A 23,838-nucleotide genomic window follows, 5' to 3' on the forward strand; every position below is an offset into this window, starting at 1 on the left:
TTTATCTTTAAGAAGTCGAAATGCCGGGAAGGGAACAACATAAATATGAGAGTTGTGTTTGTTCGGGGTGGTTTTGGAGGTTGGTTGGTTGTGGTTTTTTCAATTCTTCTCCCCGCTCCAGTGCATTTTGCCTGTGTGCACCCAGAGCAGAATCAGCAACAGCTCCTCACCCTTTCCAACTCCTCCAGCGCTGTAGCCTGGGTTAAAGGACCGCGTGTAGCTTCCCCGTGCATCTTCCCACAGCCATGGGAAAAGCAGCACTGAAAACCTTCTGGTGTGTACTGGATGCAGCGAATGCCATGGGGGCCTGGCTATGAAAGACACAAAAGTCTTCCTCCTGGCTGTCCTGATGGGTATCCAGAGCCTTGGATGGGCTCAGGTCTGGTCCATCGCTCCCACCGGCCTGACAGCTCGGACCACGGCGTGGCTCCTGCCGCCTTTCCCGCGGTGTCCATTCAGCAGAGGCATGCGGGAAGCCCCTTGGAGCATCCCCAGCCGCAGCTGCGGGCCTGTGGAAGCTGTGGAAGCTGTGGAGCTGTGGAGGAGGCCCTGTTGCGCCGGCAGCGGCGGCGGGGGGAGGAGCCGGAGCGGTTCCCGCGGGCTGTCCCCTCACGGAGCCGGCGGGAGGCTGCGGGCAGCGGGGCCCCGCTCCGGGCCCGCCGTGCCCCAGGTGAGTTTTCCGCCGCTCTTGTCCCGCTGCATCCCCATCCCCTGCAGCAGGAGGGGTGGCGGGGGTGGGAACTGAGAGCAGGCTTGGCAGGCAGGAGGCTGCTCCCGGGTTTACTTGGCGCCTTTCTATGGATAATGATGGTTTGGGTGTTTTAATCGTTATTTATTCAGAGCGCCAGTTGCTCTGGTGGTGTTTGTGGTATTTCGTTTGCATGGCTGTCTGTACCTTGTGAGAGCAGAGCAGAGTGCTGGGAGTCACCGAGGCAGCAGCAGAGCTCATGCCATAGGCATGCACGCAGTGTCCCTGCCAGCCAGCTCTCCCCCCCCCCCCCCCCCCCCCCCCCCCCCCCCCCCCCCCCCCCCCTCCGCCCCCCCTCCCCCCCCCATTCAAAACAGCCCCCCCCCCCCCCCCCCCCCCCCCCCCCCCCCCCCCCCCCCCACCCCCCCCCCCCCCCCCCCCCCACCCCCCCCCCCCCCCCCCCCCCCCCCCCCCCCCCCCCCCCCCCCCCCATACCTGAAATGAGAGGATCTAACACAAACCTTGCTGCTTTCGAAACGAGAAAAATGTATTTTAAAGGGAGGTACTAAAATATGTCTGTTACTTGTGCCCTCAATGATTTCTCAATCACTGATTTTTGTTGGCATAGAAGGTGAAATTGAAACACCAAATAACACATCTCCCCGTTCCCCCAAGAAAAAATCTCCCAAACCTGTGAACTTCCTACAGACCCATGCTGACACAGGTACACTAACTACTCACTTTGGTCCTGTTGATCCAAAGGACAGTTCTTGAAAGCAGATTCTTGATCCTGCCAACAGGGTGAAGATCTGCCACGGAACAGATAAGGACAGCATTACTAGATTCCTCATTCACTCCTGAAACCATTCCTGTTAAATAGAACATTCAATATCCCTGCTTAGTGAATCTTTCCTGTCCCACATGCTGCTGTGAACAGCACTTTCGGGAGCTGAAGCTGCGGCAACGTGGACTTGCCTTTCTCAGAAGTATTAATGTACTTTGTGTCAACAGCTACGTGACTGATCTGGGATGCTGCCCCTGCAAAGCTGGATGCAGAACAATATCTTTCTATCCTTTGCTTGCACACAAACCAAGTGCAAAATTAAGTACATAAATCCACCCTGGGAAAGTGGTCAGTGAAAGGAAGGAGGGAGGCCCTGGTAGGTTGCTGATACTTTCTATTCTAGTTAGGAGGACTGGCATTTGTGTATTCCCCACCCTGATGAAAGGATAAAAAAAACCCCAAAAGTATCACTGATGTCATTTAAAAAACCCTAAAAACATAACTATTGGTTCCACAAGTACTAATTAAAAATACAGAAAAGTACTAAAAACTGAGTAAATAAACACTTCACCTTTAAAAAGGAAAGGGAAAAAAGCAAAACTATTAATGTAGAACACACTGAAAATGTTTGCATATGGCTCTGTATTCTTCTTTAATGCTTTGGTCATGCCTCAGACCAGTTTCATATCAGAACAGCTCAAACAAAACGTCGTAGGTATTAGAATGGCCCTTCTCTTTATGGTATCAGCCATTACCAAATATCAAATATTTCATTTTAAACTTGAGGCTTGATAAGTGTGAGAATCAGCTTTGACTTATTTCCAGACATCTAGCAAGGAAGGAATTTCTTGGCTCAGAGGTTCTGGCTTAACTTCACTGGTGTTTTATATGGCTAGAGCAATGTAAAAGACTTGAAAGACTTGAAATTTAGCTGAGGGAGAATATATACCAACCTTTGCTGTAAGAGAGAACACTATCAAGCCTTGTTTCCAGATATTTGCCTGCCCCCCTTGATAGCTCACACTTGTGAAACTGCAGTAAATATGTGCACCAAAAAATATCTGACATACAAAGCAGTGCACTGCCATATCTCTTGTTAGAATCTGTGGGACAAAAAGTGGACCAGTTAGAGTGAGCAAAGACAATGATAATTATCCACAAATTACTTGGATCTTATTTCCTGCTCAAAGAACTATCTCTGTGGGATATAATCAGTAAAACAGACCCATGTTTAATCGGGCTGCAAGCTGTGAAAAGTCGTGATCTTTATTCAAACAGGCATCTTCACTTTCTTAGATACTCAATGTGTTTGTAACTAGTACCATTTAACAGAAACACATTCTTAAAATTCCTCTGAAAATCAATCTGGATCAGTCAGGATTAAGTTAGGGAAAGTGTACCCTCCTGAAGCTTTAGAAACTCAGAGTTTTAGAAACTATAGTTTTTCTAACTTTATTGGATGGTCACTTGCACTGACATGTACACAGGGCCTGTGACACTTTCAGAACCAATGGTCCTGCTGACTGGTGCTGACAGCAATAAATCTTTATTATGTGCTGAAAGGAGGCACAAATAGATAAAGATGTACTACAGCCATACTTTTAAGAAGGAATGAAGAGGTTAGCATGGATAATTGTGATTCTAAAACTCAGATTTTTTTTTATTTTTTTATTATTTTTTTTTTTTTGTGCTTGAACTGTGCTTGTGATTTCTAAGCTTAATACTGTTCTTTGGTTAGTTTCAGTCTCTTGTTCTTAGGTACAGCATACAGAGGGACACAAAAACCATTAAACCTGAAATTGGGCTGAGAGGATTTTTCCCACCTGATCTGTGGGGAAGAAGCAACATCACTGAGAAGTCATCCGTTTGGAAAACAGTGATTATTTGCTTCTATTTAACTTTTCCATCTTTATTTCTTTCTTTAGGTTTGCAACAATGGTAGAGGAAGATGTAAATCACTGTGAAGATTCTGAACCATCAGTATGTGGGAGAAATGGCATGATTCCTATGCATGAGCAAAGTGAGGTAATTAACTATGATCTCAAAGTATTGTTCTAGTCAGAGAGAACCCTCCTTCTCCTTTTTTCCTCTTTTAAGAATAAAATTCTTAATGTAAAAGGCACTTAAAAGTAAGCATACAGCATTGAGTGTATCTCATGTAGGTGTTTATATGGCACATCTTTATGCACATGATGATCATGGAATCATGGGGTAAGCAAGTAACTCCATGCTGAAAGCTCATGAGATTTGTGTTCCAGTCATGACTCTGAGTAAGGAATATATATATATGTAGAGAGAGAGGGAAGAGACAGAAAAATAATCAGAAATGTGGAACTATTTCTGGAGAAGGGCCAAACCACATTATAAGCATAATTCCATGTCTACAGTATGACAATAAGCTGACATGAATAATTATACAGGAAGGCAGATGATTAACTTGTCAAAAATAATGCTAAAATTAAGTGAGACATATCCAAAAATGGTCAAAAAGTGCTTTGGTTATGAATATGGATAAGTTGATGTACCAGTATAAGAGACCAGCTTCAAGGAACATCAAGGGAGTAACTCCCAGGGTGGTATTTCTCCATCTCTACTTTGACTTACCAGCTTGAGCCTTCCAGCAATGGATCATGTGAGTAAAGCTTGTGCTGGCCAGCTGTGCTGTTTCTTTCATCCTTGTTCAGTTATTTTGGTTCAAGGCTTTGCAACAGAAGTTATTTAGGAGTTAAATTAAAAGCACAATCTCACTGGAATGATGCTAATCATTGACTGTATTGTGAAATCCAGTCTAGAAGCAGAACCTTATCAAATTGTAGAAAATATTAATAAATATTTAGTTTTGTACACAAGACAAGCTGAGCCTGGTTTGCTATTATTGTTTCTTCATCAAATATGCAAATATTGTTACTGCACAGGTGTTATATGTATTAGGACAGGAGCCCTCTCAGTTGCAGATAAAAAGGCAAATGTCCTGCAATATCTCACATGCAGTTCTTTGTGCCATGCAAGAAAAAAACAAAGGGCCAAAAAAGCCAAAAATATGTCAAAGCTGGACATTCTTGTAGTGGTTGTTTATATAACGTAATTGTCTGCAGCCAGTGTGGATCCAGTGACTCAGCTGACTTCAGGTGTTGCACACTATTTCAAATAGATACAGTGCCACTTCTGAGGGAGTCTCCTTGTTTGCATTCAGCAGGGACCAGCAGCAGATGCCAAAGGTACTGATGGGAATGTACAAACAGAAGAAACTGCTCTCTTGAACCATTGCACTCAGCAACTTCCAGAACCAACAGCAGGGTCTTCAGTACCTGCAAGAACATGGAGGCAAATATTTGCTTGTCCTCCTCAGGGTTTAATGGCCCAAGCAGTGACAAATGGTAGGTAAGACAGAGTTTAATTAAAATGAGAAATGGAATCTGAAGTACTTTTTTGTCTGAATGGGATGATATCTGTCCACTGTCCTTGAAAATAATGAATGGAAATAGCTTTGTTTTACTTATCACACCATTGTTTGAATGTTTTAGCCAGAGTTAAAAAAAGAAGAAACAAAGGTTTGAATGTACAGTTTTTGTTTCTCCAGTCTCATGTGTTTACTATAATAGGTGTGTTTTTGCACTGCAAACTATTTTTATCAGAAGAAAGACTTCCTAATTTTTGTCTTGATAGTTTGTCCTTAATACCACAGGCTTGCAAAGCCAAGAGTCCTCACTGCAAGGCAAAAAAATGTATTTTGTTTAGAATTTGTCCTAAACTGAAAACTCCCAAAAGAGATGCCTGGCTAGCCAATTATTTAAGATTTTTCCTAACAAAAGACATTCCATGTGTCTTTGACTGCTTCCACAGCCACTTGGAATTCTTAGGCTTTTATGTTTGGAAATCTACTGGTCTTCCTTTGCCACCTGACACCCTCAAGTAAGATTAAGAAAAATTCCAATCTGAAAATGCAGGACATTTATTCAACACATTTTTTCATCGCCTTTGGTCTTCTGTTTTATATGTATGCATGCCTGCTCTTGTTGGACAACTGTCAGAACAGATTTGTGAACCTTGAAACAGCTTATTGTTTTCACATATTTTATAATATTTTCACGCACTGTTCTCATAATATTTTTCAGGATTTTTTTTCTCCTCTGTATTATCTTGCTTTGATTGCTGTATCAAGGGAAGTATTTGTACTCCAGATGTCCAGAGATATGACTCCTCAGAATTTTTTTCCCAGGGATAACAATGTATTGCACAAACACATTCAGCCAAAAAATTATGCTTAAATTCTTTTAAAAATTAGGCTGGAGCTGCAGTCATCAGCTTGAAGATATGGCAGGCTGTTCAGCAGTAAATTTTACTGTGATTCTGAAGTAACTGAAGGAAGATAAGCAAATGCAAGATAAGTTAGTGAAAGTCTTTGCTTTACGTTTGGAACTGTGAAGTGCTTTTCACAGCAGACCAAGGCTCAGTAAATTTATTTTGATATGTAATGATATTCCTGTTACCAATTTTAAAGTATTTTATCATCTATAAAATCAGAACATCAGTTTAGGGACCATCAAAGATTAACTGCATTGTTATGATTAAACTAATTTTTAAGGTAAGTAATTTAATTTCTAAAAGTCATGGTAAACTTTTTTCTTTAATAGCAAAACAAAGGTGATCTAACAGCAAAGTTGTTTCTGAGAGATGACTAAATATTAATTATTTTTTGTTTCATTCCAGTTGCATTTGTGGTCCTGGTTTGGGCTGTGGTTTGGTCCATAACTGGGGCTGAGTGTCTCCCAGGTGGAAATCTCTTTGGAATTCTGTTTCTTTATTTCTGTGCTGTCATCGGAGGTAAAATTTTTGGATTCATTAAAATACGAACACTACCCCCTCTCCCTGCTCTTCTGGGTAAGATATCCTTCCTTCTTTTCTTCCTGCATATTTTGGTGTTTAAACCATCAAGTAGTATCTGGATGGTAGACATGTTTGGATTGGGAACAAATAAACTGTGTCACATTCAACATTTGTAGCTTTTCCAAATTACTTTTTCTGTTCCTCTCTGAAAAGGTGCAAAATTCCCCAGACTGGCTCAGGTGAAGTTTACTAAGGCTCTCTTCTTAATTCTTTGTGGGTCAGAGAACTGTATGCCTACAGACTCAAGGTTTATTGTCCTTCAGACCTTTCTGTCACAGTTACTTAAAATTTGGCTTTAATAATACCAAACAGGAATCTTAATCCAGACATCATTTTACAGTAGAATACTAATCTCTTTGTAAAATTATTGCTCAGCTATTTATCCAAAGAAAACATTACAGCAACTCCCTGCTACTGGTAGTCCAAAAGACTTCTTTCTTCTCCTTCCTTTATCTCAAGATAATTGAAACCTGAGAAAATAAATTCACAACAAGGAATAATTCTTCTGCAGACAGTTATTCTGATTCAATCATAACATTTTTTTTCACATCAACATCCTATTTTATTTTACATAGAAATGCAAAATAGAAATGGGAGATGAAAATAATGTTAATTCTGACATCTTTAAAATCTTTCCAGGTTTTTTTCCTAGAGGAGGTTTTATGCTTATTTAGATGAGTACATTATTTTGAAGTGCTGTGATATCGGTGGAGCTGGAAATGAAGCTCCAGGTTCTTCTCACCAGCTGTATCTTGTCCCCTTGCTGTGTTTAGTGCATAAATGAGTAAACTGTTGACGGACAGTAAGACTCCCCAGCAGAGCGGGCCTGCAGTGCCCAGCTGTGATCCTGTAGCCTGCACAGCTGCTGTTGTGCCTCACAGCTCCGCACACGGCTCTGTTGAGCTGCTTGATTTCACCAGAGAAAAGAAATTCAAATGAGAGGGAGGGAGGTTTTGCATATGTCATGCATGCCTGCCATATGAACATGGAATGCCACATGCAGGGAGTCTGCCCTTTGTAAGTAAACACCCCTCTTAAACAAATAAAAGTATTTCTGACCATTTGGATTCTGCTTGTTTGGGAGTTTTTTAATTACATCTATGTCTAAAAGTTATGAGTTGAGCATGAAACTGCTTGTCAGACAAGTAATACTGGACAACAGAAACTTCAGCATGACAGCACATGTCTCTTGAGTTGTTTAGGACAGAGTTCATTGTTCTGATCCCCAGTCTTTGAGGAAAATTGGAGAAATCTATGACTCAGAAAACAAGATAGACAATGTCTGTGAATGTTCTGCTTTTACATTAAAAATACAAACCTTGTGTTCTTACATGCCTATAACCCACTTTTGCTAGGTCCAGTAGACTGTAAGGTGGCTGGCTGAGCACTTAAGCACCTTACTGTGAGCCTCTCTCGCAGGAAAAAAAAGAGTGAAATTTGTACTGAAACAACCACATAATATATTTTAGGTGCACGTTGCAGAGAGGTTTCTGCAGCAGGAAACATGGTGCAAAACAGTGAAGACATCCTTTGAGCTGGACATTTTTACTTTGTTAAGTAGATTTCTAGATCAGGGTAGCTCCAGTGACTTGGACCACATGCAAACATTGCAAAGAGCATGTGATCACAGTGCCAGCCTGATATAATTGTCATGAGGTACCATAGATTAATTATGACACTGTTTTTTTTCCGAGAGGTGGTAGAAAGAATGATGTCTAAAAGTTTAGTGTCCTGGGGCAAACAAAGTTCACAGTCAAGGCTCACACCGAGCTGGGACCAACCTGAGCAGAGTGATTTGTTTACTTTTTGCCTTTTTTTTCATTTCCTGTTTCTAAACATGACTAATATAAAATTATGCCATAAAAATGTATCTTTGAGTCATCAGGACTCACAATGAATCCTCTGTAGATCCATATTTAAAGTGAACTTCTTCTGTACTTTTCCATTTCCTTCCAGAGCTATGGCTTCGATAGCTTTGCAGGAAGTCTCTGATTAGACAGTTTTATTAATATTTGTAAAATGTTCTATCTTGCAAGTAGCTCAAATAGAGGATAAGACAAAGTTTCTGATTTCCCTTCCCTTTTTAGTCCACTCTTTGTGTAAGTCTCATTGCCAGAGCACTTCAAAATGTTTAAGTTAGTCCATGATGAGCTGGTTTAGACTATATTTCCTAATGAATGCAGCATTATGGTTCCTGTGATACCTGCATTTCTTACACCTAAGAGGATTTTTAACGATTCTCAACTTCTGAGATAAATACACAATATTAGATGATCTTCCTGTTTTTGTATTAAAACAAGCTAACAAGAAAAAAATCTTTAAGGAAGCAGAGGTGTCTTTGACTATGGTATGACCTGCACCTGATAAACAAAGCCAAATTCTTTTGACTCAGACTAAAGCTGTGTATCAGCATCCTGCTGATTTATTCATTGGTGACCTGCTGTGCTCTTAGGCCACTTTCACTGCTTCAAATGCATTTATTTCTTCTCATGCCTCAGTCCCATTGTTAAAACATGGCTCAGAATTCAGAATACAAATTGTTTCTTTTTCTCTCATGAAAACATGATATAGTGTCTATTTTTAAGAGTGCTATGCAAGCTACGCAAGCTTTTCTTGTGCAATAAATAAAATAATTTTAAAGGAGCTTATTTGTTTTGACTTAAGGGATGCTACTTGCTGGTTTCCTAATCCGAAATACCCCATTCATCAGTGACTTTGTCCAGATAAATCTACGCTGGTCTGCAGCACTGAGGAATATTGCTCTTTCCATTATCTTGACCCGAGCAGGACTTGGCCTGGATCCAAAGGTATGGCACCAGCCATTTGTGTGTGACAGTCTATACAGCAGCAACCAAAAAAATTTGAATAATTGGTTCCATTAAAAATACTGAACTGCTTTGTCTTGGAGCATCTGCAAATTAGATCATTATAGAAATTACATAGTTTCTGCTGTATAATTATATGTATGTTAATATTGGCAGTTGGATTTGTACAGTAGGCAAGCAATCAAAAAAACTGAAGAAAACTGATTTTATGATTATTTTCATTTCCTGAATTTTGTGAGTGGAACAAACTGAGGATGTGTGCACTGTCATGGTCTGTCAGGAAGAGTTTGCAAACTCTGACCAACTCCTTGTTAGTTTATACTGAAAATTTGAAGTAATGGAAGGGATCCCCAGTCCTTGAAAGAAAATGTTTTTTCTATGGGCAGAAATCCAAAAAACCTAACCAACCAAAAAAGTCTAAACCCTGTGTGACTGTTTTACTTTTTTATAATCATTGCCATTTTAATGCAAATATGTTAATTGCAAAGATGAATCCTGCTGCACTATTGAAACAATGATTCTCATCACAATGAAGCCCATAACAGTCCTGTGAACAAAACACAGTCTCTGCACCCTAAGAAACATGATATTTCATAAATTGTTGAAGGCAAGGTTTTACTTATTCAAAATGAGCTGGCTGAAGTAAAGCTGTACCATATTGGCCCCTACCTGTTGAAGGAACCACTCAGAGTTTTATATAAACTTAAGTATGGGAAATTTAGAACATCCAAACTAATTTTTCTTAAACAAGAAAAACTAGAGAATTGCCAGTGCTACAGTTATTTAGGAAAAAAAAGGTTTTGTCAATATTAAAAAATGTCTTTTCCTTTGTTATCATCTTATTTTCCAAGACATTGAGGTCTGTATGAGCATGTGTGTTATTAGACACAGCTTGGATGTCCAGTTCTGTGAGACTGCATTTCTTTCTATTTCATGACAGTTTTTTTTTTGCTGAGGGAACTTCCTTTTTGACTAATTTTTCTTCTGTGGCCACAAAACTGTCATTTGGACTCTGTGTGTGGCAGTGCTTTGATGCAGTTAAAATTGTTCCTCATGTAATTGAAACAGAAGAAGAAGACAAAGAAGTCAGTTTCTCAACCCTGATTATGCTGGGATAAACTGGACTAGAATGGATAAAGTGGAACTCACTGACGATTTTTTGGTTTGGTTTGGTTTGGTTTTTTTTTAATTCCATATCAAAATTAGGAACCTGTCCTAGCAGTCTCATGTTTGTGAGTAACTATTAAAGATAGCGTTTACAAGCAAATATGCCAGTTTAGAATTTTTTTTTAAAGTTGCTGGGCTAAAAGGAGCTTAATCTCTGAATATCAAATGAGAGACAGCTGAAAGATGCTTGACTCCTTGTGCCAAGTCGATGTAGTTCTACAACTTTTCATGATTTGTTCATAGATTTTGGGACAATTTTTGGCGGTGCTCATGCAGCTTCTGGGATTATAGTAAAATCTTTTGTGGATGGAGCAAATTACAAGAAGCCAAACAGAATTTTCTGCTACTCCTTCCTGTAAAATTCATGAACCTTGTCAAACCTAGATTTAGGGTTTATATCCCAATCCTGTTGGGCTTGGGCCTATCTCTAGTTTTGGCCATGTCATGTCCTGTAGTGCACCTCACCTTATTCTTTAACAAGCCATATCAGACTGTAAATGCTTTTCCTCTCTGTAAAGCCAAGGGTAGTGACACTATTGTGCCTGTATGATTGCAGGCTCTTAAGAAGCTCAAAGCTGTCTGTTTACGGCTTGCTTTCGGACCGTGCCTCTCAGAAACAGGCACAGCTGCTGTCCTTGCCTACTTGCTCCTGCATTTGCCATGGCAATGGGGATTTATATTAGGGTAATGTACTTTCCTTTTCTCCTGTATGATAAAAGTGACAGTTTTCAGGCCGCAGCTAAATTATCCAAGTGTTGTTAGTTCTCTGTGCCAAGCAGAGACCTCAGTTTAATGCCATTTGGGAAGTCCCTGTGGTCTTTTGCTTACCATTTATGTCTGGCTCTGTGGCTAATTTAAGGTCTTATTTTCAGGCTACAGACTACTCGCATCATTACTCTTCTGTGTTTGTGACCTGAGTACTTGAAGAAGGAAGGATAGTGCAATTCCTGAGTCTTGAACCACAACAGATGGGGATTTTTAGGGACAGAAAATTATACCACAGTTTGGAAAATTTTCATACTGGAATTCAGAACTTCTGCACATAGAACAGCCTTCCTATCACAAGTCAAGGATAAGGATATGGCATGGTATAGTCTAGGGTAACATCCTTGAAGAGAAGACCTTTCTCATCTAGTCCTATCTAAATTGGTAGACGGGCCAGACACATATACTAGAATAAGATGGATGAACTCCTTCTCTGACACACACTGAATTTTATGAGCATGAACTGGGCTTCTGAGTCATAAGCACATCTAGACCAGGTTTCCAAATGGGAGTGTATCAGGGCATCTATCAGGGAGTGTAACTGGCCTGCAGTGGAGACTCCAGTTTTTAGTCTGTGGAGCCCTTTACTTTCAATGTTACTGAGTTGTGCAGAGAGTAAGAGCTGATTGCGGATCTGCATAGAAATATCCCTGCTTGTAATTAGAGGGGAAGGGTTAGGAAAATACTTTACATAGAGGTCTACTTATTTATACTTCAAAAAAATTAAAGTCAGAACATTTTGAAGTTTTTTTTTAGTTCAGTGCTTTCTTTTTGAGATGCTGAACCTATGTGTTTTCAGTTTTGTTCTAGGTGCAGTCTCCCCTGCTGTGGTGGTTCCCTCCATGCTGATTTTACAAGCTGGGGGATATGGGGTGGAGAAGGGTGTCCCAACTTTGCTAATGGCAGCTGGCAGCATTGATGACATTCTGGCTATCACGGGCTTCAACACTTGCCTTGGGATGGCTTTCTCCTCTGGTATGCTGGTTAATCTGCACATGATGAAATGCAGAACAGTGATATTTTGGAGAATGTGTGCTCTGTTATGGCTGACTGGTTTGTAACTTAATGGCATCTCGTTATAAAATTCATGTATAACCTTAAATAGTGAGATGGAAACTACCCATATTTAAAAGTTAGTGTAACATTGTCAGCTCAGAGTTGTGGGTCACAGTAACTTTGAGAGAACATTTTTTCCTTGACTGCTCCTTTAGCTGCCAAGTCTGGCCCCTGCATATGCCTAGCATAATGCTTTGAAAATTCAATGGGTTTGGCAATGTTCTTACAGTGGCTCTTTCTCTGACTTGCACACCTTCTTGGCAGGTGCTTTCAGAGAAAGGAAGTTGCACCACCCAGTTCCTTCAGGCCGAGAGGTTCCCTCCTGAACTCCTCTGCCCCAAGTAATTCTAAGCAGACACTGTCCTGGAATCACTCTCATAGGTCTGGAGCATGGTTTGAGTGAAGGTCTGCGTATGACTTAGTGAACATGTTTTTCTTTTGCAAAATAGGTTCTACTCTGTACAATGTGCTCCGTGGAGTGCTGGAGGTTGCTGTTGGCATAGCAGCTGGGGGAATTCTGGGAATGTTTATTCGATACTTCCCAAGCCATGACCAGGTAAAAACCTAGTTAAAAAAAAAAAAAAATCATAAAGTGATTCTTCAGTAAAGGATTATTTTCTTATTAATTTCTAAGCCTTCTGAATCTGGTTTTAGGGGAAGCTTTTTACAGTGATAGCAGCTTCCAGATGGCAAAATCTATCAAGTGAGGATGTGTTTTAAAGATGTTTACTGATTTACTGCACCAATAATAATGTATGATCTCATAGCCCTTCCTGATGGAAATTTGGAATCCAGCTCGCTATCCTGCTCTCATTGAAGGTAGTGGAAATGGAGGAAGGGTCTGATACCCATTTCAGACAGTAAAATAATAATTTATTAGATTGATGCAGAACACATTTTCTTCTTCAAGATGTATCCAGTAGGCCTAAGATTAAAAATTAATAAATCAGATGTATTACAGGTTTAAAATGATTGATCATATAATTAGTATTAATTATAATGTGTTACTTTCCATAAAAATTGCATTTATAGAAAGTGGTAGATGAATTTTCGAGGGGTAGTTAAATGAATAGAAAATTGTGGAAGCATGTAGATATGCTCTGGACTACCAGTATTCAGAGCATCTATTGTCCTCAGTCGCATCAAATTTTCTTATTAAATAATGTAAGAAGTGTGATACAAGAGCTAAACAGTTAGAAATGAGGAACAATGGCTGATAACTGTCTGCTGTGAGACCGAATGAAATAAAACTAGATTATTCCTGGCAAATGTTTGGCTTGTCCTTAAGAACATCTGATGGCAGGTTTTACCTTTCCTTGGATAAACTGTTGTAATACTTGACTACACAGGTAGAAAATCCTGCTATCGCAGAGTTGAGGCAGAGCTGCTAGAACCGAGCATCATGTTCCTTCTGATAAAAATAGCTTAGTGGCAATAAGAATTTGGATGGGCAGAGGAAAAAAAAATTATGTTTTCAAAATTCATATTCTTAGGAATTAATGTCTAAAAAAAAATCCTCAATCCAACTGAGCAGTTTAAGTCTCACTTGAAAGCTTTGATTACTTCAAAATTATTAATTTTTCATTTTTTTTTCAAGTTCTTATTTTCAAAATTAACAGGAGTAACTTTTTCTCTCTGTTTCCGAAAGAAATTCACTTTTATGTTTGTCTCTTTCCTTGGCTGCAGGCATCTTTGGCATGGAAGAGATCATATTTTGTACTTGGACTGTCCATGTTTGCTGTTTTTGGCAGCATCCACTTTGGCTTCCCTGGATCAGGAGGGCTCTGCACATTAGTCTTAGCTTTTGTTGCAGGTGTGGGATGGTCTGATGAAAAGGTGAATGTTTACTTGAGAAGCACACCATATCCAAAGTCTGGTGGATGTACAGCCCGAGAGGAGCTTGAATTTCTGTCAGGAGTGGTAGTAGTATATTTGTGAAGTGTTAGAGGGTGTACAGATTTAAAAAACAAACAAACAAGCAAACAAAACAAAACAAAACAAAAAAAACCCACCAAACAAATCAGCATATTCTACATTTGTTTAGGAAGTCCTTAGTATTTCCCATGCCAGAAAGTTACCATCTATGTCAGTGTATACAGATTGAGAAATGCTCAGCATTTCTTAGACATCTTAAGCCGTATGAAGGAGACTGAGTTGTGAAGGCACTTGACAGTAGCAATCCAAAGCTTTAATTCACAGCTGTGTGAGTGTCTGTGCACAGTCACTTTATGGTAAAATTTACAAATGGATGCCCAAGATCCTGTTGTGAACATGGCCTGAATATCCTGAGGGTTTGTTTGCTGTGATTTGGAGAGGGTGAAATGAAAAGCAGTGATTAACTATCCTCTCTCATCTTTCCCAAACCCCAGCCAGTGTTATTTGGATAACTTAGAGAGCAGGGTGCATACAATAAATGATGATGTAAGGCCATGCAAAAACCATACAAAAGACTATTTTTTAGTCACTTTCTGTTAGGTACTAGCCTGCTTCATCTTACTGCTGCTGCCCCACTGCCTTTCTGTACCTTGCTATGTCTGACTGCCTCTTTTTCTTGATACCATCTACATTTAATATTTTGAGGGCATCTTTCTCTCTACAGCTATAGCTTTGTGACATTCAGTAGGAGAAGGGGAAGAAAAAGGAAAGAGGATTAGATATAGTAGAGTCCATGTTATTATCCCCATCTTGACTCTGACTTTACAAAGATCTCAAGGTTTGTTATAACAATGAAAAGAAACTAAGATTGTCCAGTTTTAAAGGACGAAAAACTCTTCTTGAGACTTAACGATTGAGGACATTACAACTGATCAAGCTCTCTACTGAAAAGCTTTTAAACCATTTCAGGAGGAAGAATAAATGCTGTCTATAAAGGCATAGTTTAAATTCTTCTGATCTGTGAATGGAGCTTCATGACCTTAAGTATATTGATGTCAAATGCCTTAGCTCTTTTTCTCTCAGATAGAGATAGAGGTGTCTGTGTACTCAATATAATACCAAGGTTTTCCTGCTGAGCTTCTCAAAGGCCACTGCCTCCTACTGTCCATGGTGGAAGGCACTTGACAAACACTTGTCTACTGAGAACAATGAACATTGAACCTATTCCTGGAACAGTTAAATAGGAAGTAAATAGGCTGAAAACTGTGAAGAGGGGATTTCTGGGGGCTTTTTGTTTGTTTGTTTGTTTGCTTTGGTTTCTGGGTTGTTTTTTTTAATTATTTTGTCAGAACTGAAAAGGGTGAAATAACAAGGAGAAACAAGGCAAAAAATGTTTCTTTTTATATATATATATATATATCCACCTCATTTTCTTTAAAGTTACAGAAGTTTTTGTATTACTGTAACCTACTGTTCCATTGACAGAAGAGCAAGAGGTGTTGCAGGATCAGTCCCAAATAGAATACCAAGGATGGGACATGCCTAGGCCCTGGACTGGTTATTGACAGAGCACTGCACTTATATTTTCCACGTACTCCAGCCTGAATGCTCATTTGCTATTGTAGAACCCACTTAATTAAAAGACAAGTGGTATTTGATATACTGTGTGTACCTTTTTATGTAAGTGGAAGATTCCTGTTTAACCTGGCAGCAGTTGTTTTAGGAAAATTGTGTAAAGTTCAAACATGAGGAGAAAATATGGTTTTGCCTTTATACACTATATTGCAGTGGAATGTTCAGCACTTGTGCCTGGTATGTGATTTCAGACTTGCTCAGACTGACTTTGCTCCTGCTGACATGGAGAGAGGTTTCTTACTGAGTGCAGCACGAACAGAGTTAGGTCATGACTGAAACTTGGGAGAGCCTGACTCTGCTCAGCTAAAAATGGAAGAACATGTTTAGGCATGCAGTTCCCAAAGGCTCAGAAACTTCATGGCAAAGCTGTTGAAATTACATCTTTCCAAATACTGAAAATCAACAATGCTTCATTTTTGTCCTCTTGTCTGCAAACTGCTGTTCAAACAGCTTTTTAGTTCTCCTCTCAAGACATCAAACATTTACTTACTAGGACAGCTAGACACAGTCTGACCTTCAAGAGTTGTACAACTGATTTTGAATGTTTTAGTATTAGGTCAAAGAAAGAGGAGCAATTCTGGATAATCTTTATGAGACATTTTCACTTTGTCCTATGATTACTTCACTGTTGTGTCTCCTTGGCCATCTTCTTGTGAATTTACAGTTTTGTTTTTATTGCAGAGGGAAATAGAAAAAATTGTGGCAGTTGCATGGAATATCTTTCAACCTTTTCTTTTTGGTTTAATTGGAGCAGAAGTATCTGTTACATCTCTTAGGCCTGAAACTGTTGGTAAGATTATTCACAAATTATCCAGCTCTCATTACTGGCTTTGAAAGAATCTCTATAAAGAAATCTAAAACAAAGCAGACTATGGCTGACCCCCCCAAAAAAATCAAAAAGCCAGAAGCACCAATGCAGAAAAGTACTGAGAAATGTTTGTCTGTTGCAGGGCTCTGTGTTGCTATATTAGGCATTGCCCTAGTTGTGCGAATCATAGCAACGTTCCTGATGGTGTCTTTTGCTGGGTTTGATTTCAAGGAGAGGCTGTTTGTCTCACTGGCATGGATTCCCAAAGCCACTGTCCAGGTAAACAATCCAACATCACTTTCATTCCAGGCTAAATCTATTTTCTTTAGCAAAGCTCCCTGTAACTAGAACAGCAGTAAGCAGGAAAACGTTCAAGCTCAGTGACAGCTGAGTGTTTGACTGCTCCCACTCTAAAACACTCTTTAATTGCTTGGAAAGTGTGTAGAGAACTTTGTGTGAAGGTGATTTTCTTGCATCCTGGGTTTACTCTTAATAATGACAGTGAATTGTATATATACCACAGGAAATTTAACAATTTATCAGCCATTGCTGATTGTTGGGCCTTCACATACAGATTCTGAGACACCTCAAAGGTAAAAACGTTTCACTCCTGCATATGAAGTGTCTGCAAGGACAGTCACATCAGGACTCAGAGTGGGTTTCAATTTGTGATTATTTTGGTAAGGAGTAGCCTGATTATTCACATATTAATAGAGATGCCTCAGGCTGAATACATTCCTATTCCTTTATTTCAGTGATTGGCAAGTCATTTAGACTTTGCCTCAATAGCACAATTACTTGCAAACAAAAGTTAATAAAACAGGCAAGCCTTATTACACGATCAGTGAATTAAATTTTCAGAAGCTGCCACTGGTTGACTATTGTCAGGATACATTCTCAAATTGTGGCATTTTAACAGCTGCAATCTACAATATACTGGCCTATTTCATTAATCACATATTCTCCAGAAATGTAGATAAAATGGCAACTAAGCAATGTTCTTCACAGGAGGAAACCACACAGATAAACTCATTATCTTAGGAAATTCCAAGCGAAGTCAAAGCATAGTGAAAGTTGTTCTCATATGTGTAATATAATATTTACTTTGCTATGTACAGCCTAGAAACAAATGGGTTGAATGTACTAAAAATGTCAAATTTATGTGAAATGTTTACTAATGATGAGTTTCCTTTTTTCCTCATTCAATGCTAAAGATTACTTTCTCCATCTCAGCCATGTTTTCTTCCCTGCAGGCTGCAATAGGTTCTCTTGCCCTGGATACAGCAAGACGACATCAAGATGAGCAACTGGAAAAGTACGGAATGGATGTACTGACAGTAGCTTTCTTGGCTATCTTGATCACTGCTCCAGTTGGAGCCCTGGTTATCGGCTTGGCAGGGCCCAGACTTTTGCAGAAGGCTCAGACAAATAGCAAGGAGGATGAGGAAGGTGCAGAGGTTGGAGAAGAGGCAGAGGCCTGAACCTTCATAAGACAGACAACACAGTAGTCTGGTCCTTCAACCCTGACACTTTTGTTGAGTAAAAATGGCATGTCTCTAATCTTGCTGGAGGAACTTGAAACTATCAGTTACCCCTGCTATTTTTAAAGCAGCCCTGGTGGAGTTATATAAAATATTTTTATGTGATGATGGTGCCTTGAGATGAAATAGCTGAACATGCAGTGAATAAGATGACCTTGCAGTGAGTCACTGAGAAGTTAGCAGTCAAGAGTTACTTGAAATGTGTGGGTGGTGAGGCCAGAGAAAGGATCAGAATTGTTGAGGCATGGAGTGGAGTCATGAGGTAGAATATAAACAGAAAAAAATGGAGACTAGTGTGAATAACTCCTTGATGGTTGAAACTGGGCTGTGAGATGACAAGTTCCAAAACTCAAAGAAAGCATCTTCCAAGAAAGAGATTGCTGACATAGTGAATAAGTCCTGCTATGGGTTGGTGATTCCCTCTCCTTCCTCATTTGTGTTCTAAAACTTGCCTTTTCCTGTTGCTGTTCTTCCTCACAGCTGAGGCACTCCTTTGTGCCTTCAAGGACTGTCAGCTCTGGTCATAGCAAGGAACAGCAAGTGGTACTTAGATGTTCAAAGAGAGAGTTGCGGCCATCATAGACTGTGGTAATAAAGATGTTGGTGCTGGCAGAAAAAAGGAGAGAACCTGAAAATGAGATGAAGGTTGTGGGATGGCAATAAGGACTGGGGGAGGGTTGTATGGGATTGGGATGGCTGCTTCTTCACCTCAGCCTTCACACAACATGATGTCAAGGGAAAGATGTAACCCCTGCTGATCAAAACCCGGCTCTTGCCTTTTAGGTTTGGTACCACTTGGCAGATATCAGCAAATCTACCTGCCTCTGCTACATTTTATACAAGTAACTAGCTAAGAGTAAGTTGTTGGTAACTTCATTCTGAGGCATGGGGTCAGTATGGCATCCCTCAGTAACTGGAAGTTACTTTGTTATTTTTTGGAAAGGCTATTAGATTGTGCCTGTAACTGAGGCAGACAACACCCTCCTGAGATTTCCACACTACAGTTCACCGAACTCATTTTACAGGATACTGTGTAGAATATATTTGATAATGTCTAGATTTTGGCATTAGTAAGAACTAACGATTTCTATTTTAGCTTTTAAATTTTTAATATGCAAAACAAAAAATGTACAAAAATACTTTTAACTGCTTAAATACTTCTGTACTATTTGCAGTCATATGCCATACAGATGAGCTGTATACAGCTCAATATGCATGCCTTTGTATAAGCCTTACTCTCTAAGCAAAAAGAAAGCTTCCTGAGATATACTTAAATTTCACGGCCTGCAGCTCCAGCACAATGATAAAAATACCAGGAAATTCTTCGGTAAGTTTTCCCTTAACAGTTGTCAAGTACATTATATTTTTGTAACTATGCACACTGCTGTTCTCCCTGCATCCTTGGGAATGTACCATCTTTAGTTCAGTTTGTCTCCTAACCTGAAAGGGAGAAGCTTTCACCTGATGGGTTTGAAGCTGGAGCAGTGGTTAAGGGTGGTGTGCTTGGTTGTTCTTGTGACATACCTGGACTTCTGTGCCTATTCTGCCTACTTCACATGCACTCCTGGTGTCCCCCTGGCCCAGTATCTTTACTGACGATCTGGATGAGGGAATTGAGTCTACCCTCAGTAAATCCACAGGTGACACCAAGCTGGGTGGCAGTGTTAATCTGCTGGAGGGCAGGAAGTCTCTGCAGGGGATTTGGACTGGCTGGGTCAATGGGCTGAGACAATGGAATGAGGTTGAACGAGGCCAAGTGCTGAGTCCTGCCCTTGGGTGACAGCAGCTGAACATGAGCCAGCAGTGCCCAGGGGGCCAAGAAGGCCAAGGACATCCTGGCCTGGATCAGCAATGGTGTGGCCAGCAGGAGCAGGGCAGGGATTGTCCCCTGTACTCGGCACTGGTGAGGCCACACCTCGAGAGCTGTGTCCAGTTCTGGGCCACTCACTACAAGAAAGGCATTGCAGTGCTGGAGTGTGTCCAGAGAAGGGCAACAGAGCTGGGGAATGGTCTGGAGCAGAAGTCCTGTGAGGAGCAACTGAGGGAGCTGGGGGTGTTTAGCCTGGAGAAGAGGCAGCTGAGGGGTCACCTGGCTGCTCTACAACTCCTGACAGGAGCAGGTAGCCAGGTGAGGGTCAGCCTCTTCTACCACACATCCAGTGACAGGATGAGGATAGTCTCAAGCTTTGCCAGGCAAGGTTTAAGTTGGACATTAGGAAGAATTTCTTTACAGAAAGGGCTGTTAAACAGTGGAATGGACTGCCCAGGAAGGTGGTAGAGTCATCTTCCCTGGAGGTGTTTAAGCAAAGACTGGACATGGCACTGAGAGCCATGATCTGGTTGACAGGGTGGTCATAGGTTGGATTCAATAATATTAGAAGTCTTTTCCAAACTCATTGATTCTATGATTTTGTGAAATACGTGTAGTTTTAATAGAAGGCTAAGTATTTGGAAATTGTAATGTTGGTTAAACTAACTGACAAGATGAAGAAATACAGTGTTCAGTTCATATGTAACTGTCTATAAAATAGTTCTACCCAAGTAAAACACAGGAGTGTTACAGGAGTTCACTTTTTTGTAAAGTTTTTATAAAAGTAGAACCCTTCCATAGGGATCACTATGCCAAATTTGGAATGTGTTCAGTAACAGAAGTGTTATGCTGTAAGGGTTACAGGCCTTTAAATTTGGACACAACCTTAAGTATGAAAGCAAACCTCTGATGAAGAGCTCTGTTTGTGATAGCCTCTAATACTTCCTCATCAGCTAAACAGCATCTCATAAATGGGATTTACTTGTTCCATTAACCTCAGTGCACTCTCAGTTATACATTACATCACGTCCACAATTCTGAGTGCTTGAATAAGCTATACCAATGAAACTTGTCATCTTTTTTGCTAATCTAAGTGAGATTTAATAAATTTTTATTTCCTTGCCATTTTACGTGGGTATTTCTCATGAGACCCCTTTTCCCCAGCTTTTATTAAATCTTCAAAAAGTATAAGGTCAGAGCTATTACAAAGACCTGCAGATCTAAAATTAAATGCTTTAATGCTTTATAATCTTCCCTCTCCTTTTCTTCCAGAAAGAAAGAAAACACTTGCATCTTTTCATTAAATGATCAGAACTAAGAACTTAAGAGACTGGGCTTTTTCAGTATCATAACAATTTCAGCTGCTTTTAAATAGCAACTAATTTGAGAGATTAGATTTCAGTTTTCATCAGAGTACAGGTGAAGCATGACATTAAAGACCACCTCCCTTTTAACGAAATGCTGTGAAAACCATTACTGAATAAATTCAAGCATAAATTCAAGCCAATAAAATCATTATGCCATAGTAGTCTCTTATTTGCAGGAAATAATATTAGAGCACAATGCGCAGTAACAGATAACCAGAGTCCCGCTGTCACACAGACATAATCACAGGCATAGTGTGAGGGAACTCTGCGTGTGCTGTTCCAGAAGGTTCACAAGAACCTCTGCAACAGGTCTAACAACAGAAAGTGTTCCCAGCAGCCAGCATCTGGCAGTTACAGCAGGCAGCATATGGGAAAAGACAGAAATTGTCTGTCTGCAAGCAGGGTGTCACACAGGCCAGGGGATGTGGTGATGATGATGTGATTATAATCACTGCTTACTCTCTTTTTTCAGCCAAACTGAGCTTTTTGTGGAATTTAAACTGAAGTCTAAAATTAACTGTGAAACAGTCATGGTGTAATACAGCCACAAAATGAATGATAGTTTCTGCACCTTGCTTTAAATAAAAAGTGCAAGAACTGCACTTCAATTACATTTACTTTGTCTAGTAGTTGCCCCAAGTCAGACACCTTTCTCTAAACCTGTTTTACAAGTTTATTTTTAGTCTCTTATAACCATGTTCAAAATAATTATGAAAAGAAAGGAAAACACTGCTGTTCTTGTAGAGTGTCACAATACACTAATTTCATTTTCCTCAGGTTTTCCATCAAGACTGAAGACCTGGTCCCACAACCTCAGTTCTGGACTTCATTAGCATTTAGGGCAAATTTATTCCTGTGTGTGGAGCTTCCCAATTAGATTAGAAAAGTCAGGTAATTTGTTCAACTTCTCAGTTGCTGGTGAGATACAGAGCTCTAGAGAGGCACTTCAGCTTTTAGCTATCTATCTCTGTAGACTTTAGATAGAACCGACTGGTAAATTCTTTGAGATTTTCTACAGAAAGTTCTGCGTTCTGCAGACATGAGACAGAATTACCTTGACAGATTTTGAAATGCAAGAAAATTATGATTTGCTTCTGATTCTCATTGTATTATTACCTTGTGGAAATTACTACAATGTCCTTTCTACAAAAGAACTGTGACTTGCTCTTGCAAAATTACAAATTTGTTCCATTCCCTTACAGTTACAAGCACAAACAAAATAACTGTCCTTATTTATCGTATAGTCCTATTTGTAGATTGCTGTTAAACTATCTCATCTAAGAGCAAGTAAGGAGAAAAAATACTTAATCAAGCCGTGTTGAAGATGGAGTGAAGAAGTTAAACCTTACCCTGTTCTTCAAGGAGCTTTTTGGGAGAAACAAAACCATGTTTTATTACTCACATGTGTTACTCACTTTAACAAGGTTTGTTTTAATTTAACAGGTTTGGTTGTGATTTCAAACCATTGTTTGAATACAAAAGCATCCTGATAAAAGCTGGAAGCACATACAGGCCTGTGTCTAGTAAGTCTGCTACACTAGACTACAGTTTTTGAAACCTGAAAAAAAATGTCAAATATGGGGCTTTACATTTCACAGTAATTTCTTCACCAAACACAAGAATTTGGGCTTGATGTTCTATATACATCTGTAAGTGAAAACTTGAATGTAAGACACTTTTATATATTTTTCTCTATTATAAATGCTTATATCCTAATACATTTATGGGTTGCTCATCCATTAAGGTAAGACCACCATGAAGATTTAAACAATACACATTACATCATGGTTCTGTTACACACTTGGTAAAAGCAGGCATTTCACACACAGTCACATCCTAATCTGCCATCTTTTTCTGCAAGGTAAGAGGTTTTGGAACCTAAAACTGTCATAAACAGAGGAAGACTGATCTACCTTAATTCTACTGCTGCTGCAAGAGCCCTTACATGAGAACAGCTTTCTGACTCGCCTGCTGTTTCAGCACTGTGGTGATCAGCTTTGGCAACAGCTCTGGGGCTTCCCACCTAACAGTGGGTCAAATGAAATGCTGTTAAGGGACGGGTGAGATCTGTCATGGTACCATTGTCTAAAACTGTAGCACAGACCAAATTTTTATTTTTAAACTGATGGATACACTATTTCATGGGAGAATGAAGCACTTTAGAATAATTAATTAGAAATCTAGCAGTTAGGTAAGTAGTAATTATCTGCATCTGAAATTAAGCCTCACCACAGCAACCTTCTAACTCACCTAAATAATAATTCTGAATGGGTAACAAGCCAAGAGAACAGCTCAGCTCTGCATCTTCAGTTCTGTCTCTTAACCCATTCATCCCTTGAAAATTCCCATTGCAAAACGTAGTGACATAGTGCAAGTGAACTTGCAGGAGGCAAATATGTGTTTCCTTACCATCATCACAGGGTCCAAAATAGAGGGGTAATGTTGGTGGCTGACCTGCCCAATAGTTTGGTTTATATATGGCCTGGAACTGCTAGCATTCCACCTGGGATGCTGTGTGAACCTTTCCAGCAGTGTGGGATTTGTCTGAGCTGGGCTGCTTTGTGCAAGACCAGCAAACTGCCCACTTAGGAACCATGCAGGCCAGACCTTCAGCCTGCATGACTTAACAC

General features: G+C 40.0%; 1 protein-coding gene across 4 annotated transcripts; it reads left to right on the forward strand.

The window, feature by feature from the left end:
* The first annotated feature begins 551 nt into the window (after positions 1–551).
* On the forward strand, positions 552–21,279 carry LOC131574387 (sodium/hydrogen exchanger 9B2-like). 4 transcript variants are annotated; one of them, XM_058828840.1, is made up of 13 exons: positions 553–670; positions 3,398–3,497; positions 4,666–4,849; positions 6,183–6,353; positions 9,024–9,166; positions 10,908–11,035; positions 11,916–12,091; positions 12,622–12,728; positions 13,859–14,008; positions 16,364–16,472; positions 16,633–16,769; positions 17,744–17,805; positions 18,512–21,279. In XM_058828840.1, exons 2-13 carry the CDS (start codon positions 3,408–3,410, stop codon positions 18,513–18,515), a joined length of 1,461 nt encoding a protein of 486 aa, XP_058684823.1. In that variant the 5' UTR covers positions 553–670; positions 3,398–3,407; the 3' UTR covers positions 18,516–21,279. The 4 variants fall into 4 exon arrangements, with proteins under 4 accessions (XP_058684821.1, XP_058684823.1, XP_058684819.1 ...); XM_058828838.1 differs by having other exon boundaries at positions 552–670; positions 6,183–6,296; positions 17,744–21,279; XM_058828836.1 differs by having other exon boundaries at positions 554–670; positions 17,744–21,279.
* Positions 21,280–23,838: the final 2,559 nt, after the last annotated feature.

This window comes from Poecile atricapillus, unplaced genomic scaffold (assembly GCF_030490865.1).
Source record: "Poecile atricapillus isolate bPoeAtr1 unplaced genomic scaffold, bPoeAtr1.hap1 scaffold_284, whole genome shotgun sequence".
Classification (NCBI taxonomy): domain Eukaryota; kingdom Metazoa; phylum Chordata; class Aves; order Passeriformes; family Paridae; genus Poecile; species Poecile atricapillus.